The 19,293-nt window shown below is 41.3% G+C and overlaps 1 protein-coding gene across 1 annotated transcript; it reads left to right on the top strand.

The window, feature by feature from the left end:
- Positions 1–1,078: 1,078 nt before the first annotated feature.
- galr2b (galanin receptor 2b) lies at positions 1,079–4,020 on the top strand (the record flags this gene model as incomplete). The annotated part of the gene is made up of 2 exons (XM_080775148.1): positions 1,079–1,458; positions 3,255–4,020. 2 exons carry the CDS (start codon positions 1,079–1,081, stop codon positions 4,018–4,020), a joined length of 1,146 nt encoding a protein of 381 aa, XP_080631274.1.
- Positions 4,021–19,293: the final 15,273 nt, after the last annotated feature.

Consider the following 19,293-nt stretch of genomic DNA (forward strand, 5'->3'; position numbering starts at 1 on the left):
TCTACAGGAGATTCTATTTACCAAAAGCCAGGAAATTGGTTGGAGTGCTTATACTTGATGTTCAGGTAGATGAGTCATAGCAGGAGATAAGACATCAAAACAAACAGCCTGCCCTAAACCATTTGAAAATGATAGAATGGAGAGAGTCAAAATACAGGGCAGCATATCTGCAAAGCTGGTTTATATATATTTTGGGGGGAATGGTGAAAGAAAACCAATTGCAATGCTTCCTTTTGTCAAGCTTTGCAATGGGCATGCATTGTGTTACACAATGTGCCGATGATTACAATGCTGATGATTACAATGGCTGCGGTGGTTTATACCCAGTCTTAGCTGGGTACAAATCTGCCTCTCGGCTTGGACTCGAGTCGACACCCTCCCACACTCGGCCTTGACTCGGACTCGCCCCCCCTTGGACTTGGTCTTGACATGGACTTGCTTTAGGTGGACTCGACTACAACACTAAGGGTTACATTTCACAGTGAAAAGGTGTATGTGTGTAATGTATGGATGAGAGGTGAGGTATGTCACTTTGTGCCATGCTGCGAGCTTGTACATCTGCTATTTATTTATTTTGAATCTTTGAAAATATACATTTTTAACTCAAACCTTTGCCTCCGGGGGTTCCTCTCATATTTTGGGATGGGGGTCTGCAGCCAAATGCACCTCAATTTTGTGGAACCTTGACATGAAAAAGTTTGAAGAACCACTGATAGCAACATAGGTTTTTCAGAAAACTGTAAGGATTTAGATGGCATTTTTAGAATCGCCCTCAGGTCTTAATGGGTTAAGGGGCAGTGTTGGGGTTAATGCTGATAAGGATACCAGTTTTGAATAAGGGGCAGAGGGTCACCACCCTCTGGAAGAGGTGGTAACTTGGGGGGGGGGGGACTACAAAAACATAGCCACTGACTTGCTGAACCACTAATATGGAGATTCCTTCACTGTTGTCTGTAATATGTTGCTTGTTACATGGTAGCCAGTCTGGTGCATGGGTAATCTATATGTTCAGAGCACCCTGAGTGTTTTAGTATGCCTCTCTTGTCTTCTATGTCTCTTTTTAGACCTTCAGTTCAACATGTCCGATTCAGAGGACTTCAACAGAACGGCGGCAGGGCAGTCGAACGTGTCCATCGACAGCTACCAGCTGAACCCCACCGGTGTGATCGTGTCCGTGGTGTTCTCGCTCATCTTCCTCCTGGGCACGGTGGGCAACAGCCTGGTGCTGGCCGTGCTGCTGCGCAGCGGCCAGGTCGGATACAACACCACCAACCTCTTCATCCTCAACCTCAGCGTGGCAGACTTCTTCTTCATCATCTTCTGCGTGCCTTTCCAAGCCACCATCTACTCCCTGGAGGGCTGGGTGTTTGGCTCCTTCATGTGCAAGGTTGTCCATTTCTTCATCAACCTCACCATGTACGCCAGCAGCTTCACCCTGGCTGCTGTGTCGGTTGACAGGTATGTGTTGTTGTTGACAGGCTGACAGCCCAGTGCTATAAACACAGTATCATTGTATCTATTCCTAGCTGTTCCTGTGCAAAGCTATAGCTGGATATTATTCATTGGTTATTGAGTTCAATAGATTAAAAAAAAATACAACACTTTTCTTTTTAACCAAGTGCATATAATAAAGCTATATACTGTATCTTATCCAGAAGAATGCATTCAGTAGAGAAGTGGCAGACCTCAGCCAAAACCTAAAAAATCTCCCCAATTTGCACATTCGATAGTTAGGCCTGATGGTGGTGTCAGAGGAAAGTTAATGAGGTCACCAAAATCCATAGGTTCCTCTGAACATTTCATATCTAGCCATGACTTTGTTGTGATTTGGTCAGACAGATGTCATTAAACAGCCTCCTTGGCAGAGGAAATATCAACTGAGAAACCAGATATAAAAGTTGGAGTTCAGTTGGGGTTCAGTTCTTCAAATCTTTGCACCAGAATGGATACGAAAGTATAGTCAGCATAGCAACACAGACTTGCTCAGTCTACAATGCCATTGCCTTTTTCAGATCTAGCTTTTTGGTAGGGTATGAAATATATAAATGTATAATAATAATGTATACTGTAATTTGTAAAAGCTCTGAGGGCTTGATTAATTACAACCCAATAGGTATAATATAATGAGGCATTTAACCACAGACTGAAATGTAATCAATAAGTATATACTCTGCTAGATAACCGTATATTACTCCTGTCTAAACATTCTCTTATCTAGTGCATGCTGTGGGAACTTTCATTATAGTTGCTGGGCAACACAATTTTCTCAATCAATATTGTAGACCGTGTCTTCTCCACAGGGACAGACCGTCTCATTATTACACGTTGGTGATGTTTACCTTCGAGAAGGTGCTGTTAATTCAACAGCCTTGTCATCTTACGGGCCAGCTGATCCTATCCTGTATAAGGAAGCAATTGAATGAAAATGTTCTCAAAAGATCATCTAGCGATTTAGAGGTTAATAGATTTCTTTCCGCCCATGCCGTCTACACAGTACACTTGAGACCTAGATCTCCTCCAGCTGTAGTGTGGTGGAATGAGTAACACTTTTGCATAAATTCATGGAACTCATTTGCTGCCAAGAGTGTGTGCATATACGTGCTACACACCGAGGTACTGCACATCCTATATTTACTGTCTCTAATGTGCTATAATCATTTACACTGTAGAATTCCATCTAATTCCGTAAAACCCATTTACAGCTGCTTTACACACACATTTAAATATGGAAACATTTTAGAGGGACATTTGAGAAAAGTGCAAATCTTTGAATATACGGTACTGAATACCATTAACCCAAACATTTTCTAAATTATTTTAACAAAATAGCCAATCAATCTACAAGCTCACCACACGTCTCACCTCAACAGTCACACACACGATCCGTTTCAACATTATCTCTATACAGTCAGTGAACGTGAGATCAAAGTTGCAATGGGTTTGTCTGATAAAAATGAATATCAAATATCTAAATACTGAATCAAGCAACTTAAAAACTGTCTAAGTAGTCGTTAAAATGACCCCAAACATGTTTGAAAGTGAAATATCCCTTTAATAGTATGGTGGTTTGTAATGTAAATAAATATTGCTGTTTCAATCGACTACGATTCTGATGAACAATAAGTCCTAACTGAAATGAACATTAAACATGAGTGCTTTCTTTTCTCATTCCTGCAGTGCAGCCTTCATGTTAGTACTATACAGTATACTGGATTATGTTTGTTCACTGATCAATGTTTTTTTTGTTGGTATAGGTACCTGGCTATTCGTTACCCACTACGATCCAGAGAACTAAGAACTCCTTGTAATGCAGTGGTTGCCATGGTGGTCATTTGGGGTCTGTCACTGGTCTTCGCAGGTCCTTATCTCAGCTACTATGATCTTATAGATTATGACAACAGCACTGTGTGCATACCTGGATGGAAGGAGCAGAATCGTAAAGTGTTGGACACGTGCACTTTTATGTTTGGCTATGTCATTCCTGTACTGATTGTGAGTCTGTCCTACACTAGAACCATCAAGTACCTATGGACAGCAGTGGACCCCTTGGATGGCATGTCAGAATCCAAAAGGGCGAAACGCAAAGTCACAAAAATGATTATAATTGTCACCGTGCTTTTCTGCATATGCTGGCTGCCATACCATCTTGTGATATTGTGCTACTTATATGGAGACTTCCCTTTCAATGAAACCACATACGCCTTCAGGATCCTCTCTCATTGCATGGCCTATGCCAACTCCTGTCTCAACCCTATTGTGTATGCCCTGGTGTCCAAGCACTTTCGAAAAGGCTTTAAGAAGGTGTTCAGCTGTATCCTCAGTAAGAAGGGGAGAAACAAGGTGCATGTGGTCCACGTGGCCAACACTGTGCCTGGATTTGAAGCAGCTTCCACCGAGGTGTCGCAAATGAACGAGGAGAACGTCCGACAGAATGCATGCGAAATGATTAGCAGGCCTAGTGTTGAGCCTAGAGAATCCACAATGACATTAAATCTGCCTTTCCAGACCAGGCCACCTTGACAATGACAAATGAACTATATTTAAGAGGTTGGTGCAAGTTGCCTTATGAAAAAGACACTCCCAAGTAACATGGCACATTGTTTGCAGCACATGATGATACAGTATCTCATATGTTTCAGTGGTAGACAGAAGACAAATTATTGCGAACGCAGTGAGCACTTACTATGAGACCTAGCAGATCATGTCTGTGTGTGTGTCTGTCTGTCCCGCTTTTCTGCCCATATATGGAGCTGAGTGATTTGTGTCACCATGACTCAGCCATAACCATATAAGGAGTCCCCAAAGCAGCTGTCTGTCTCGCTTTTGTGCCCATATATGGAGCTGAGTGATTTGTGTCTCCATGACTCAGCCATAACCATATAAGGAGTCCCCAAAACAGCTATACGTCCAAAACCCAAATATGTACGAGCTGCGTTCGCTTCCCGCGTTTGCGCGTCTTACTGGTATATTAATGGACATATTTTATGTTGATCTACTTTGCATGTTTCTCTTATATAATGGGTAAATGTCGTTTATTGGTACAAATAACTTGTTGAAAGCTGTGTATTGTCATTTAAATGCTGCAAAATACTTTCACCTAAATGACTTTCTTTTTCAAAATGAAAGTCAAACCTTGGTATGGCTTGTTTCCTACCTCACTGCTGTGACAGCAGCCTTGTGTCTTTGTCCTGTTATGTCCCTCCTCTCTATAGCAGTGGTTCTCAACCTGTGGATCAGGGTCCACTGGTGGGCTGTGAAGATGTTGCAAGTGCCCCCCCATATAATAGGTCCTCACTAATAATCATGATGAAATGGCACGATTTCTTTCTACTCAGTCTGTGTCTGTGGGCAGTTTAGAAACCGTCCTCCAGTGACATCATCATTAGGCAGATTTTTTTAAACAAATTAACTCATTATCGTGAGAAACTGAGAACGCATTGGCTTCCATTTTCGCATTGCAACTTTTCAGGACTAGAAAGCCTGCGGTTTCTGAACTGCCCACAGCCATCCTATGAGACACAGACCGAGTAGAAAATCGCCATTTTTTCATCATTATTAGTGAGGGCCTATTACCGGTATATGAAGATAGGTTTAAAAGTGGTGAAGTGATCCTTTAATGTTAAAAAAAGAAGAAATGTGATGGTATTGTTTTTTGTAACTTTTCATTGTGATAATGACAAATAGGAACTTAATTCCACCCAAGCCAGAACACACCCATCTGGCCTCTTAACACGCCATGCCGTTTTATGTGGTCATCAGGTGGTTGGGGAGGCGAACACTTTGGAGATTTGTTTTGGTCCAGAAAAGGTTAGTACAGTACCACTGTTCTAGTCTAGAGATTCTGAAGCTTCATCTATACTGTGATAGTGTTGCCTGCCGAAAATCTGTTCTTGTCGGCAAGAGACATTGTCATGAGATGCAATTTTCCTCTTGTTGAACCTATTTCCACAATACTGAGCCATTTTCTTCTGTACTGCTTTCTGTGATTGACCCTCTGCCTTTTATCTGTTTTGGAGTCTCTATTTTAGTGTATTATTAACTTGTTCTGTTCTTCAAGATGACATATTTAAATGTAATAGCATGTATATTTCAAGAGACTGTGAAGCCGTATGGAATTATATATTATACACCAACAATGTTTTGGAACACTATGTATTGCACATTGAAATGAATAAATAAAATATTTTCTGCTGGAAAAAAATAATAGAAGTTGTGTACAAAATATATTCTAGAGTGCAGACAATTTTTTTTTTTTTAACTGGCTATTCTAGACCTGAGGTATAGGCCAGTGATACTCAACCTCAGGCCCGCGGGCCACATCAGGCCCGCGGGACCATTATGACTGGCCCACCAATGAAAATCTAAAAAAAAGAAGAAAAATAAATCTGGAAAATGAAATAAAAATAAATAAATCTGAATGAAGTTATCTTTAATTACATTATTATAAGTAATACTATTAGAGTTGTACTATTACTCGAACGAAAATAAAAGCTTGGGGGGGGGGGGAGATGCAATGCAAATGAAAGACATATACTGTGTATCCCTATTCCCTGACATAATTTTATAGCGGAAATTGCGGAAATTGCGGAAATGGTGGAAATGGAAATTGCGGAAATGAGGAAATGGAAATTGCGGAAATTGCGGAAATGGAAATTGCGGAAATTGCGGAAATGGAAATTGCGGAAATTGAGGAAATGGTGGAAATGGTGGAAATGGAAATTGCGGAAATGGAAATTGAGGAAATTGCCGAAATGGAAATTGCGGAAATTGCGGAAATGGAAATTGCGGAAATGGTAATTGCGGAAATTGCTCTTCACTTATAGCTATCTATTTTCAGGTAGATTGTTTTATTTTACTCAGTCAGCCATATCACTACTCATTTTTTTTCATGAAAAAGGTCATAGCTGGGTAATCTATTTTCAGGCAAATTGTGTTTATTGTATTTTATTTTACTCAGCCATAACAATTTATTTTCTGTTAACCAACTTGCTGGCTGGCAGGCAGGCAGACAGCTACTCATAGACAGGCAGACAGCTACTCATAGACAGGCAGACAGACAGACAGCTACTCATGGAGAATTGGACAGGCAGGCAGTCAGACAGCTACTCATAGACAGGCAGACAGACAGCTACTCATGGAGAATTGGACAGGCAGGCAGACAGCTACTCATGGACAATTGGACAGGCAGGAAGGCAGACAGCTACTCATAGACAGACAGACAGCTACTCATGGACAATTGGACAGGCAGGAAGGCAGACAGCTACTCATAGACAGACAGACAGCTACTCATAGACAATTGGGCAGGCAGGCAGACAGCTACTCATAGACAGACAGACAGACAGCTACTCATGGACAATTAGGCAGGCAGGCAGACAGCTACTCATAGACAGGCAGACAGACAGCTACTCATGGACAATTAGGCAGGCAGGCAGACAGCTACTCAGACAGGCAGACAGACAGCTACTCATGGACAATTGGACAGGCAGGCAGGCAGACAGACAGCTACTCATAGACAGGCAGGCAGACAGCTACTCATAGACAGGCAGACAGTAAGACAGCTACTCATTGACAGACAGACAAATAACTACTCATGGACAGACAGACAGACAGACAGACAGACAGACAGACAGACAGACAGACAGACAGACAGACAGGCAGGCAGGCAGGCAGGCAGGCAGGCAAAGAGCTACTCATGTTATGTTATTATGTTATTATAACAGCTACTCATGTTATGTGCAATAATTTGTGCAGTTATGGAAACAGCTCTTTGTGTTTATGCAAGAAAATGTAACACATTTATTTATTTACATATTGTGTGCATGCACATTGTACTTTGATACATTTTGCGAAAATAAAGCAATTGAAAGAGAGAAGTTATCAAGTATCATTAATGTCGTAATTTTATCTACTGGCCCCTGGCCCCTTGCCATTTTTGTAATGTGGCCACAGGTAAATCTATTTGCGTATCCCTGGTATAGGCTATCAGTATTCGACTCTGAGCTACATTAACTAGGTTTTCAAGTGTATTGAGGGGTTATTGATAAAACTCGTCTACCACAAGACAATAGCAATTATTATTTTATACAATAACTGCATATAGAATGTTAGCTGTTCTGTTCACCCCTTTTGGTTTTTATGTGTGTAATATGGGTTTTTAGATATTGTACTCATGATGGCATGACATATTCATGACCAGGATCCTGTCATAAAAATGTGGTCTCACTTCCTTCCTGGACTACAAAGTCACACCTCCATGCAGCCTCCCCCTCTTCACAAGGAGGGGAAGTGCCCTAAAGCATTATGGGCAATGTAGGAATTCAGCAATCCAGTCAAACCCTAGTCAAACACACAGACTTCATTTCTTCTGGCCATAGGATGCAAATTTCAAATTGTGCTACTGTTATCTACTACAAATTCTACATTGAGTGAGTCAGAGTGACTGCAGTTTCTTCTTGCGGTGAAATGTCCCTTTAAGCCTGAGTCATGCTCCATCCAGTGTTGCCAACTTAGCGGATTTGTCGTCATATTTAGCTTCTTTCCAGACCCCCCTAGCGACTGAATTAGTGAAAAGCTTCTGGCGAGAAATCTAGCTTTTTTCCCCTGGTGAATTGGGGACAAATCGTGTTGACAGGCGCCAGATATGCGCCAGAGATAAAATCTTTTTTTTTTTTTTTCTCAGCCTCAAATCCGCGAAATTGGCAAAACTAAAAGTGGTCGGCGCGTCTGGTCTGGCTCACAGGTCACAGCAGGCTCAGTGGCTTCCTCGGCTCGGTTATGTGCACACTGCACAGACTGTCTACCAGTGCTTCCTCCTTTCTTGCTCTGCCTAGGCGAGTGCGCTCCGGTGCGGTATTTCCGAACGCGCCCCTCGAGCTCGACAGAGCAAGAAAGGAGGAAGCACTGGCAGCTCAGTTTAGTCTGCTAGTAAAAATAAAATACACACTCGGATGCATAAAGTATTAACCTTCTAATTCCTGTATGGATCGGAACAAAATAGCGTTCTAAACATTAGTTGAATTGAGGTATGTTTTTTTTTAATATTACAATGAGTTTAAACGATGTGTTATCAAATGAAGAGATGATACAAACTAAGTGCACATAAATGACAAATGTTTTTCTGGGCTGGCTACATATTTTCGTTGCTAGGGGCGCCTAAAAGTCGCTAGGGACGCAAAAAAGTCGCTGGGGGCGGCGCGCGCTACGCGCGCGCATATCCCACCCCTAGCGACTTTTAACGACTTTTCGAGGAGCCACTAGCTACTTCCGTTACTGGAGAGTTGGCAACACTGGCTCCATCGTGACTGAGCTACAAGTCGATCTTTGCTATTTCAGTGCACGACACTGTTTTATGACAATCACAATCTATTATGTGCTGTGTACTGTTTTATGCATTCATTAGCATTAGTAACTAGAACACGTGCACATTCGCTTTGTGTGCACCCTGCTGTCTCACTAATGAGATGTATGCCGCCCGGCCCGGAGGCCTCCAGTCAGGTAACAACACAGAGCTACAATAATTATAATAATAATAATTATTATGGCTGTAAACAGTAGCAAAAGTGAAGGGAAATGAAGTACCACTACGGTTCTGAGAGACGAAAATAAAACATTGTGTACACACAACCTGCCTTACCTGCTTTAACCACAACAACCCTAGCAAAACTATTCTGGGGGGAAACATTTGGTCGGAAATAACAGATCTAGTGTAGGCGCAGCGATTCATTTATATCATCACCCTGTGTCCACTCAAGCTTGTAGATTGGCTATCTTCGGCAAAGATAGTATTAAGCGAAAACAGGAGGGGGTCGCCTAGTAAAGCCCTTCGGAATCCTCAAGGCAGTTGCTCATTCTTTCTGTAAGTGTGGAAGGTTAACAACAGTAGCCTACAAATATTAAAACATGTAATTCCTAATTTGTTTTCAGATGTTGACTAAGCAGTGTGTTATTATTTACCAATTATGGTTTGTGGTTCTATAACCTGAGCCAGACACACATCTGCATGACTATTAAGTTTAGTTTGCATATAAGAGAGTGTGTAATGTATAGCCTATTTATCAGAGCCTCTGAGGATTGAACACGATGTTAATTTGCTTGGATTAAACATTGTTGCCCCATTTTCAGATCATTTTGTCAATAAACTCTCTTCTGTGACCATGATCCTGCAAGTATAAATAATAAACGGCATTGCTTAGATTTTAATTTAGAATACAATTCAGGCAAATGTGTCAAAGCTGTCCCACCACGGTGATGCTGATGTGGTTGTCATTTTTGATAGTCACACAGACTGAAAATATGTGCTGCATTAATGTTTCACCGAGTCATGATACTACTAACTAACAAATGCAAGTGCACATGAATGACAAACATGTTGTTTTTTCTCCCACCTTTCTAATGCCAATCTCTCAGCTCCTCCTAGGCAAAGGAAGTGTACATTTCTATTTTTGTTTCATCATTATTGGGAACGTTTCTACAGGAAGTGTATTGTCCAGAACTCTATAAATGGTGTGGTGCCCATCATGCCCATGGGACACATAAGTGGTTACAAATTAAGTCGTTTGAGAGCGTGATGAAGCAAGTTGTGTTTGTTTATTTGTCCATGCATCCAAGTCGATCAATATCGTCTCGGGGCAGCTCATTTTGCATGCACACACACACACACACACACACACACACACACACACACTACCCAGCTGCTTCTAATAGAAAATACCTGATGCCATCAAGCCGGCTGCTTGAGTCGATCTCCCCATTTGTGATTTCAAAGCAGTGCTGGCAATCCTGTTGATTGGGAAGGTGTCAAGCACTATAGAGGAGGGGGGTTTGTTCCTGTTGTTTATTTGCATTTATTTGGATGGCTGAAATATTTATTGAATTGTAGGTATTGAAAATAAGTTGGAAAAACATTATGTAATTGTAGATCAACTCATGGGCCTTGGCTTGCCTTTGTTTGAGTTCATTGATACCAATTACTGCCATTGTACTTGGTATGTCCCACCTGTTTAAAAGGCAAGAATATGCTACAGGGAACTGAGGAGAGTTCATTTTGGCTTAGGGCCAGAAGGTGGCAACACCAGGGGAGAGCTGGCAGCTTCTTAGATAGAAAGGGCATTGTCTGAGTTTCAGTATTTTTTTAAACTCTTGGTTTGTTGTTTTTCCTTAGTTAGCTCGTCAAGTGTTTATTCCTTATTTCCTATTTTTGGAACGTTGCTTTTGGCCATTCTTATTTATTTTTGTATTTTGTCGCCGGCTTGCACTGTTAAAGCTTTTGAAGGTAAATAAAATACCCGAACACTGTTTGTGGACCTGATCTTTTTGGAGCCTTGTGCCGTAGGGCAACCTTTAATGCTTTGAACGTTGGTTAATTGTATTGATTTTATTTGCAGTTCGTCGCTGTTGCTGTTTATTCCACTTCCTGGGCACTTGGACTTGAACTCATTCCTTTGGTTTATGTGCAGCCAACGAGGTGTGTTTGCATTTCTTGTATGCCTTATTTATGTTGTATAATGTTTATTCCATTATTTGTGTTATGCTTTATTTGAACAGTTTGAAATAATAGACGGAACAAAGTCACATGTTGGAGAGTTTAACACCGATCAGTAACACCAATACAATATCAACAAAAATAAAATGCTATGTACAAAGTAGAATACATACATTACTCAAACCCACAACATGCTGTTTCTGTTAGGCTGCATCAGAGCCCATATGTGATGGTATGCGCCTGGACCTCTAGGCCAGCGGGCACCCCTGCCCTGATGATCAACATTTTTTTAGGGATCGTGTCAGCCAGGGCATTCCACATTTTGGTGGCAGAGAGTAGTTGGCGGATTCGAGTTATCAACCAGTAGGTTACTTATTACAAGCCCATTTAATGAGGTCAGTAGGCTCTAGCGGAGACGTTGTCCGACGTGGGGTTGGTAGCGTTGTCTGACTAACCCTAACCTCAGTCTTAACCGGCCACATAAAAGTAAACATAAAGCGAAGTTGTAGTTGTATAGCGAAGTGTCACAATCGCTTTGGCGGCAGTAATTTCACTTCCATGGTTCCTAATCGCAGCCAGTAGACTCCAGTAGAGCGCACCTGATGATTACTGGTGATTATGGTTTGATAGGATTGGAGTAGTAGAGGTGAGGTGAATAGCCTTGCAAAAGTTGTGAAAAATGCTGATCTAGAAACTCGCAACATCACGTTTTGTACATACGAGGTTTCTGTCCTATACAGCTACGATATAGGCAGTTCTGGTAAAGAAGGATACAGGCCCCCACAGAGGCCCTGCAATCATTCTCTCTCTCATATATGCTGATACGAGGCACAGGTCAGAGGCCAGCAGATGAGGCGATGAGCTCTCTTCCATCAGCTGACCTCAGTGCCTCTCCCAATGTCCAGGTCAGCAGCACGGCCATTTATCCGCTGAACTTTACACATTGTACAAAATGTAGAGATAAAAATGGCTGTATCATAAATTCTATTTCTCTTACTATTATACTATTATATCAAATTGCAGCAGACATAAACACATATCATTTGAATGTACAAATATTCGCTTCAACTGAAGGATATTAGTTTTAAGTGTCCAGATCCTTGTGGAGTGTTTGGTGTTTTGTGTTTGTGATACACTACACAGACAAGACAGAGACAATTAAGAGCGAGGAAAACCACAACAATCCGTGCAGTGGTCCCTGCAGCAGCCCCAGGGTGACTACCTAATGGAGAACAGTAGCAGTGAGGAATTAGAGATATCAAAATGGAAGTTGGTTGCATTTTTCTCTTTTCCAAATTGTGTTATTTTAGGCGGGTGACCCCTTCATAATATGATAAAGAATAAATGAATAATATATGCTAGTAGTAACACAGTCTTACCTGCTGCCTCATTGACAATGAATTGCTTGGTCTCAATGCCCACATTATTGGAGGCTGTGCCATTGCAAATCCCTGGAAACAAACAGGCAGTAATAACCAATTGATCTCCCGAAGTTATTTCATCAGCTGGAAGCTCGAGCACCGGATCAGGTGTCTCTGTTTGGGAATTGAGGAAAGTTGGTGGATCTGAAGAGTAAACAATACAATATTAGAGGGCAAGAAAAAGAAATAAAAAGTGACATCTTCAAAGATCCTAATATAGCAAATGGCTTAGAAACGGAAACTCACAGTATACAGTCAGAACATGTGACTTTGATCTCATCACTGGAAAATAGTTTGGACCCAACGGTCCAAGGTTCATTCGTGTCTCACAGTAGATCAGAGCTCCATTGTCATCTCTGTGTGGGGTGATAGTGAGGGTAGACGACTCATTCACCGGTGTCATTACAGTCAGATTGTCATATGACTGCTTGTGGATGGGTTTATGTGCTTTGTACCAGCTCACAGTGAGATTCCTGACCGGGGCGACACTGATAACGTCACACTGCAGCTGGTACGCCGTGCCCTCCACCATTGGTCCCGTATGATTCGTCTGAGAGATGGATACGCTGTCTGGCTCTTCTGTAATACACATAATGGTGGAAAAGGCCATGAGGAGTTAAATGTAATATAATGTATGGTCTACATACATCTACATACATTTTTCAAACACTTGTAAAATAGCAGATTCAAGCTGTTTTTAAAGCCATCGCTAAAATCTAAAATGTCCTGGTTTTATTTGGTTAATTTTTGAGACTCAAGTCTATGTAAAATCTGTAGTGTTGACACTCATATCTGCGTGAAATTATGTAGATTGAACCTGCAGTGTTAAATTCTCATAACCACGTGTGATATACTCACTATAGACAGTGACTGATAGTGTTTGTCGACACTGAGACACATTGGGGAACTTGATGTAGCATTCGGGCTCGATTTCCCAGACGTTTAACGTCTCTACTTTCCAAGTGACAAACGTCACGTTTTCTTCGAAGTGCGTGGCTCCAATCTCTGCCTCCCAGCCCATTCCGCCGTGGTCTGTGGATGACGTGGTGCTGCAGTTGACCGAGACGGCGTCTCCGTATCTTGCCACAACACTGGGAGGGTTCATCTCAAGAGGGCAGGCGGACGCATTCACAGGCACATCTACAGGTTGTGCAGTTATACAAATGACATGACAAAAGTTATAAAATGTACAAACAAAAAAAATGAAACAGAAAAATCCACACCAAATGGGTCCTGTTAAAAGTTATTTTTTTAATTTTAAATCTGCAACAGTGACTTCTATACCAATTTCCATGTTATTGAACCATCAGTAAGCCATGGAAACTGTTTGTCTGTTTGCATACAGCCTATGTGTGTGCAAACCGGATAGAGTAGTAGACAACAGCAATGCTCCCTCCTAAAGTAACTCCTTGAACCCCGACCGACCTCCACCCACCACCCACCCACCACCCACTCCCTCCGCTCTGGAAATTCAAACACACGAGTTCAACACACATTCAAACCCCCATGACGAAGCTCCGCACCATGGGAGGCTGACCGGGCCTTCTGCCCAGCTGCTCCTCGGTGGTGGAATGAAATGCCCCCCCTCCCCCTCCCTGACTATCTGAGAGACTTATTAATTAATGTCTTGTGTGTTTTTAAACTTGAACTTTTTCGTAGCTGCATGTGTATAGTTGGGGTATAGGGGGGGAATCTGACAATTGATCTGAATCTTATTCATATTGTTTTTACCAGTATAGTTATTTTTTAAAGGTTATTTCACTTTCAAATAAAATAAAGATTTAGAAGAATATATAAAAAATACATGAAAAAAAGTTAAAGACAAAAACACTGCCACCCAACCAAGGATGGGCGTTAAAGAATCTAACATATATCTTGTGAATTCCTTTTTAAACTATAGTTTAAATGGAATTTTAAGTTACAATGTTTGTACGGGTAGGCTAGCTTACTGCAAAAAGCCTCAGCCCTGGTGGGAGGCAGTTAGGCCTACATATACAATTAAATTCAAAGGAGCTTTATTGCCATGTGAAAACATACTTTACATTGCCAAAGCAAGCGTAAAAATATAACAGTTAAAATGGGGAAATTATATAGGCCTATACAGTTTTTTTTTTACATATATTTTTTTAACAAATAGCTTTTTTTGCAGTCACTTTGGGACAAATGGCAGCATTTTCCTCTCAAACAAACTCAGATTTGTGTGTTTAAAGGTAGCAGCTCTGTTTACAGGTCTCTAGCGGTCTACTTGGTACAGATAAGCCTACATAGAATAATACAGTTGACCTCATATTACACATTATTAATTTGAAGCTGATATACTGTCTGATTAGTCTAATCAGGAGAATATATCTTGTCTGATTAGTCTAATCAGGAGAATAGATGAGATTGAAAACCTGAAAACGTATGCTATATTTATCAAAGAGATGGACCTGCTGAACACTCAATCATTGGCATAGCCAACAGCCAACTATAAACATTCACCCCCCAAAATGATTTTGTTGACTGAAGACAACATCATTAAACATTCAAATGGAAATCTGCTCAATTGGAACTATAGCAACATAGCCTACAGAAAAAGGCAGTTTGCGTTTGTGATGTTTTTTTTTTGCTAAAACGAATGAAGACTTTACCTGCAAACGCAATTATCCCGATAAACAGAAATATATCCAATGTTATTTTCCACATGTTAGCCAAGTTTTTTGGCCTAACGGTCCCGGAAGAGAACAGAACTATTTCCAAAACAAAGCTACAGCAGTCAGCAGGACAGTCAAGTCACATGTATGCCGGCTATGGGCTATCCTCTCTTTTAATTATAATGTGGGGAGGGGGAGGGTTCGTGTGTAGTTTACGGACCATCTCCATGGTGACGGAACGGGCCGGCCGGGGTCGTGGCGGAGGTGATGATCATTGATTCACACCAAGATGTGACTCTGCATGGTGGCCAGCAGCAGCCGGCCACTTGCAAAACACCTCGGGAAAGCGCGTCGTCGGACAAAACAGTGGTTTGTTTGTTTGATTGATTGATAGATTGATTGGTCGACAGTGGTCACTCACAGTATGGACAATTTCAAACGAAAGCACTTAAGTCTGATACAAAAACTGCTACTTTGTGGACGGAAACCATGAAAACCACAATTGATTGATTGAAAATTGTATTAACAGTATGCAGAGTATAGGCTACAGTAGGCTACATTTCAAACGAAAGCACAACTCAATACAAAAAACACCATATAAACTAAAGCATTACACTTGTTTACCATTTTCAATTCAGCATTTTCAATTCAGCAGAACATTTAAAGATATACACTTCTATATTAATTGTGATTAAAACACCATAAAAGGAGGTAAAAAGGGAAGAAATAAAAATAGGCCTACAGTGAGGGGGAAAAGGGGTGGGATAATTCAGATTTTACGGGAGCCAGTTTCGAATTGCAGCTGTCCATAGTGCTCTTTGAGATCGGTTTTGAAGGAGTCAAGGGATTCTTAATGACTGTTGGTAGGCCGGGCGTTCCACATTTTGGTGGCATAGGAGCGAAATTAATTTAGTTATTGCACATGGTTTGTTGAACTCCGTCTGGTGTTGTGGGTGTGATCAACTTTGTTGACATTAAAGAAGTATTTAGACAGGTATACATGGGTATCTACTATCTTGGTGGTTTAGCACATCTTGTGGACCAGACACATTGCAAGATGCTGTACTGAGTACTCTGTCGTCAACCCTAAGCCATTCCAGCGGCTCCAGCCTGTCAAAATGGGCATGTGTGAGGTGGGTTCGGGGAGTGAGGCCAAGTAGTAGCCTGACCAGTTTGTTTTGGGAAGTCTGGAGCCTTGTTTTAAGGGCTGATGAACTGCTGTGGTACCAAGAGGTGCATGCATAGTCGAAGAAACCTTGTACGAGGGCTCCTGTTAGGGTCTTCAGGGTGTTTTTGTTGACCAGTGAGAGATCCTGTATAGGAATCTTGTTCTTTGGATGACTTTTTTGATCACTTGTTTACATCAGGGCCCACCATTTTCAATTTATAACAATTAAAAGTTTACAAATATACACTTCTATGAAGTAGGGGGAAAAAAGGATGGGTGGGATTAGATTAGATTAGATTAGATTAGATGTCTTTATTATCCACAAGGGGATTTTTTTGCTCAGGTCAATGCATATACATTCAGGACAATGTATAATATACATATAGGACAATAAATAATTATACAAATACAATAAAACACCCAGCAAAGTACTAGTAAAATAATTCTACATTTTTTAAAGCTATTAAAAGAAAGCAAAGTCTCTCTCCACACCATGAAACACTCATAATGTGTGTGTGTGTGTGTGTGTGTGTGTGTGTGTGTGTGTGTGTGTGTGTGTGTGTGTGTGTGTGTGTGTGTGTGTGTGTGTGTGTGTGTGTGTGTGTGTGTGTGTGTGTGCGCGTGCGCTCAGTCCAGTTCATCTGGACTGAGGAACTCAGATTTGTATTATGGGGGCCAGTTTGGAATTGCAGCTGTCCGTAGAAGGAGTCAAGGGATTCACATGTCTACCACATGGCTGTTGGTTGGTAGGGCGTTCCACATTTTAGTGGCATAGGAGCGAAATTAATTTAATCCCTTGTTTGAGCAGAATCTGGGTTGTACGTTTGTTGTTTGTTTGTGTTGTGGATCTTGTGGATGATCAAAGTATACTCTGGTGATGGGGTTTCCCCCATTTATAACTCTATGGGTCCCCCTTGATACTTGTGCTGCCTGCTTCGTCGTCATGATTCATATCTGACCACGAAAGACACTATCTTAATCTGACCTACAGTCTACGGACCATGATAGTACTGAAATGATCATGATAATTGACGTGACCACTGACCACATTGCTGACAACGCTGTTGACTTAATACCATGAAGGAGGGGGGTCTGTGTATTTAAATTAACAAGGCTTGGTGCATGGACAATGCCCTAATCGGTAAGCCAGAATAGCCACTGTTCTGAAAACATTGAATATCTTAAAATGAAAAAAAAAAAGCAGACCTTTATGGAGACCTATTATAGGGACAAAGTTCTCTAAAATAGTCTATAATAGGTCTCTATAAATGTCTGCTTTTTAACTGATGATAATATCATCATATAATAGCAGCCTATCCCACCAGATGCAGTTGTTATGCTAAGCAGGCAATGAATGATCTGTATGCTGCCATTAGCAAATTACAAAATACTTTCCCAGAGGGAGTTTTCATTATTGGAGGTCACATTTAAGAAGTATAATCACAATGTTTTACTTAAGTAAAAGTATCAATAGTGCAATGTAGATATAGGGTACTCTGTTACAATTAATCTAGATGTCCGGTAAAATATAGCCTACTGTAATGATTCAATGTTCTACGTATTGGACCCTCGTCTGGTTCTGGTGTGTGACGACCCGGTTAACATGACACGGAGACATGGTCACATTAAAACGTTCACCAGGTTTATTACTCATGCAGCAGCATATATATCTTGGATACTTCGTGTCCTAACGACGTCACTGACTATAGACATCACAAAGCACTGCCTGCAGCACGGCCTTCAGCGCTAGTACATCACGTACAAGTACCAAGTATCAGAGACAGCATGTTGTATATCACAACACCTGCTACAAAAGTAATGGCATCAAATTACAAGTAAAAGTACTCATTGTGTAGAATCATTTCACGAGTTCAAAATTTATTAAAATATTTTTTGGAAAATAGCAGATCTACAAGCTTGTAGATTAGCTATATTGAATAATCAAAATCTACAAAGTAACAATAGTAACTAATGTTTTCAAATAATTATAGAAGAATAAAAGTACAATATTTGCCTCATTCAGTGAAGTGAAAGTATTGAAAATTGGAAATACTCAAAATTGTAATTAAGTACAGTACTTGAGTAAATGTGCTAAGTTACTTTCAACCACTGTGTCTACGCACCAATAATGCGGATGCGTATAGCCTCATCTGGTTTCATCTGATCACAACTCAGTGTTTCTCATCCTCAATACATCCCCCTCATAAAATGTGTCAAATCAACAATTTCAAGAATAAATAGGGTCCCAAGCGTGTCTGTACTTGAGTGGTAACGTTTCGAGCCGACCAGGCTATTCTTCAGACCTTGAAATTATCACAGTTTTTGTTCCGGCGTTTTAGCTGTGTGTGTCTTTTGGCTGTTTTTCAGCCTCCTTTGCCACTTAAACCAACAATTTACATTTAAATGAGTCAAAGTGTGGTCGGAGGAGGCAGATTCCATCCTACAGCCGAAATGTCACCACTCGGACTGGAAAACGTCGACTCCCGACATATGTATGTGGCAAGGTATATACTGTATAGGCTATCACAAATCCACTAAAGCTTCACCCCAGTGACACCTCCTTCCCTGACGAGCTAAATTTATTCTCTGCTCGCTTTGAGAGAGATAACATGGAGACTCTCCCTGCAAACCACCAACCCCTCATACTCTCCTCCACTGATGTGCAGGTGGTACTGTGCAGGACAAATGCACAAAAGGCTGCTGGGCCTGACGGAATCCAATCCATGGACGTGTCTGCTGGGCTTGTGCTGTACAGCTGCCCAGGGTTCTGACAGACATTTTCAATCTGTTCCTGGCCCAAGCGGTTGTTCCTATGCACTTTAAATCCACCATCATCGTGCCAGTACCGAAAAACACTCCTCTGCGGTACGTTTGAATGACATCCGTCCTGTTGCACTCACTCCATCATCATGATGTGCTTCGAGGGGCTGTCTGGTCCTGGCTGAAATCCACCATCTCACAAACCTTGGACCGGTTCCAGTTTGCCTTTCGTGAGAACAGCAATACACTCTTTCTCACTGGGACATTGACAACACCTGTGAGAATGGTATTAATTTGAGTTCAGCGTTCAACACAATTATCCCCCCAAAC

Source organism: Protomyctophum bolini, assembly GCF_963924005.1.
Source record: "Protomyctophum bolini genome assembly, chromosome: 11".
In the NCBI taxonomy this organism is placed as follows: domain Eukaryota; kingdom Metazoa; phylum Chordata; class Actinopteri; order Myctophiformes; family Myctophidae; genus Protomyctophum; species Protomyctophum bolini.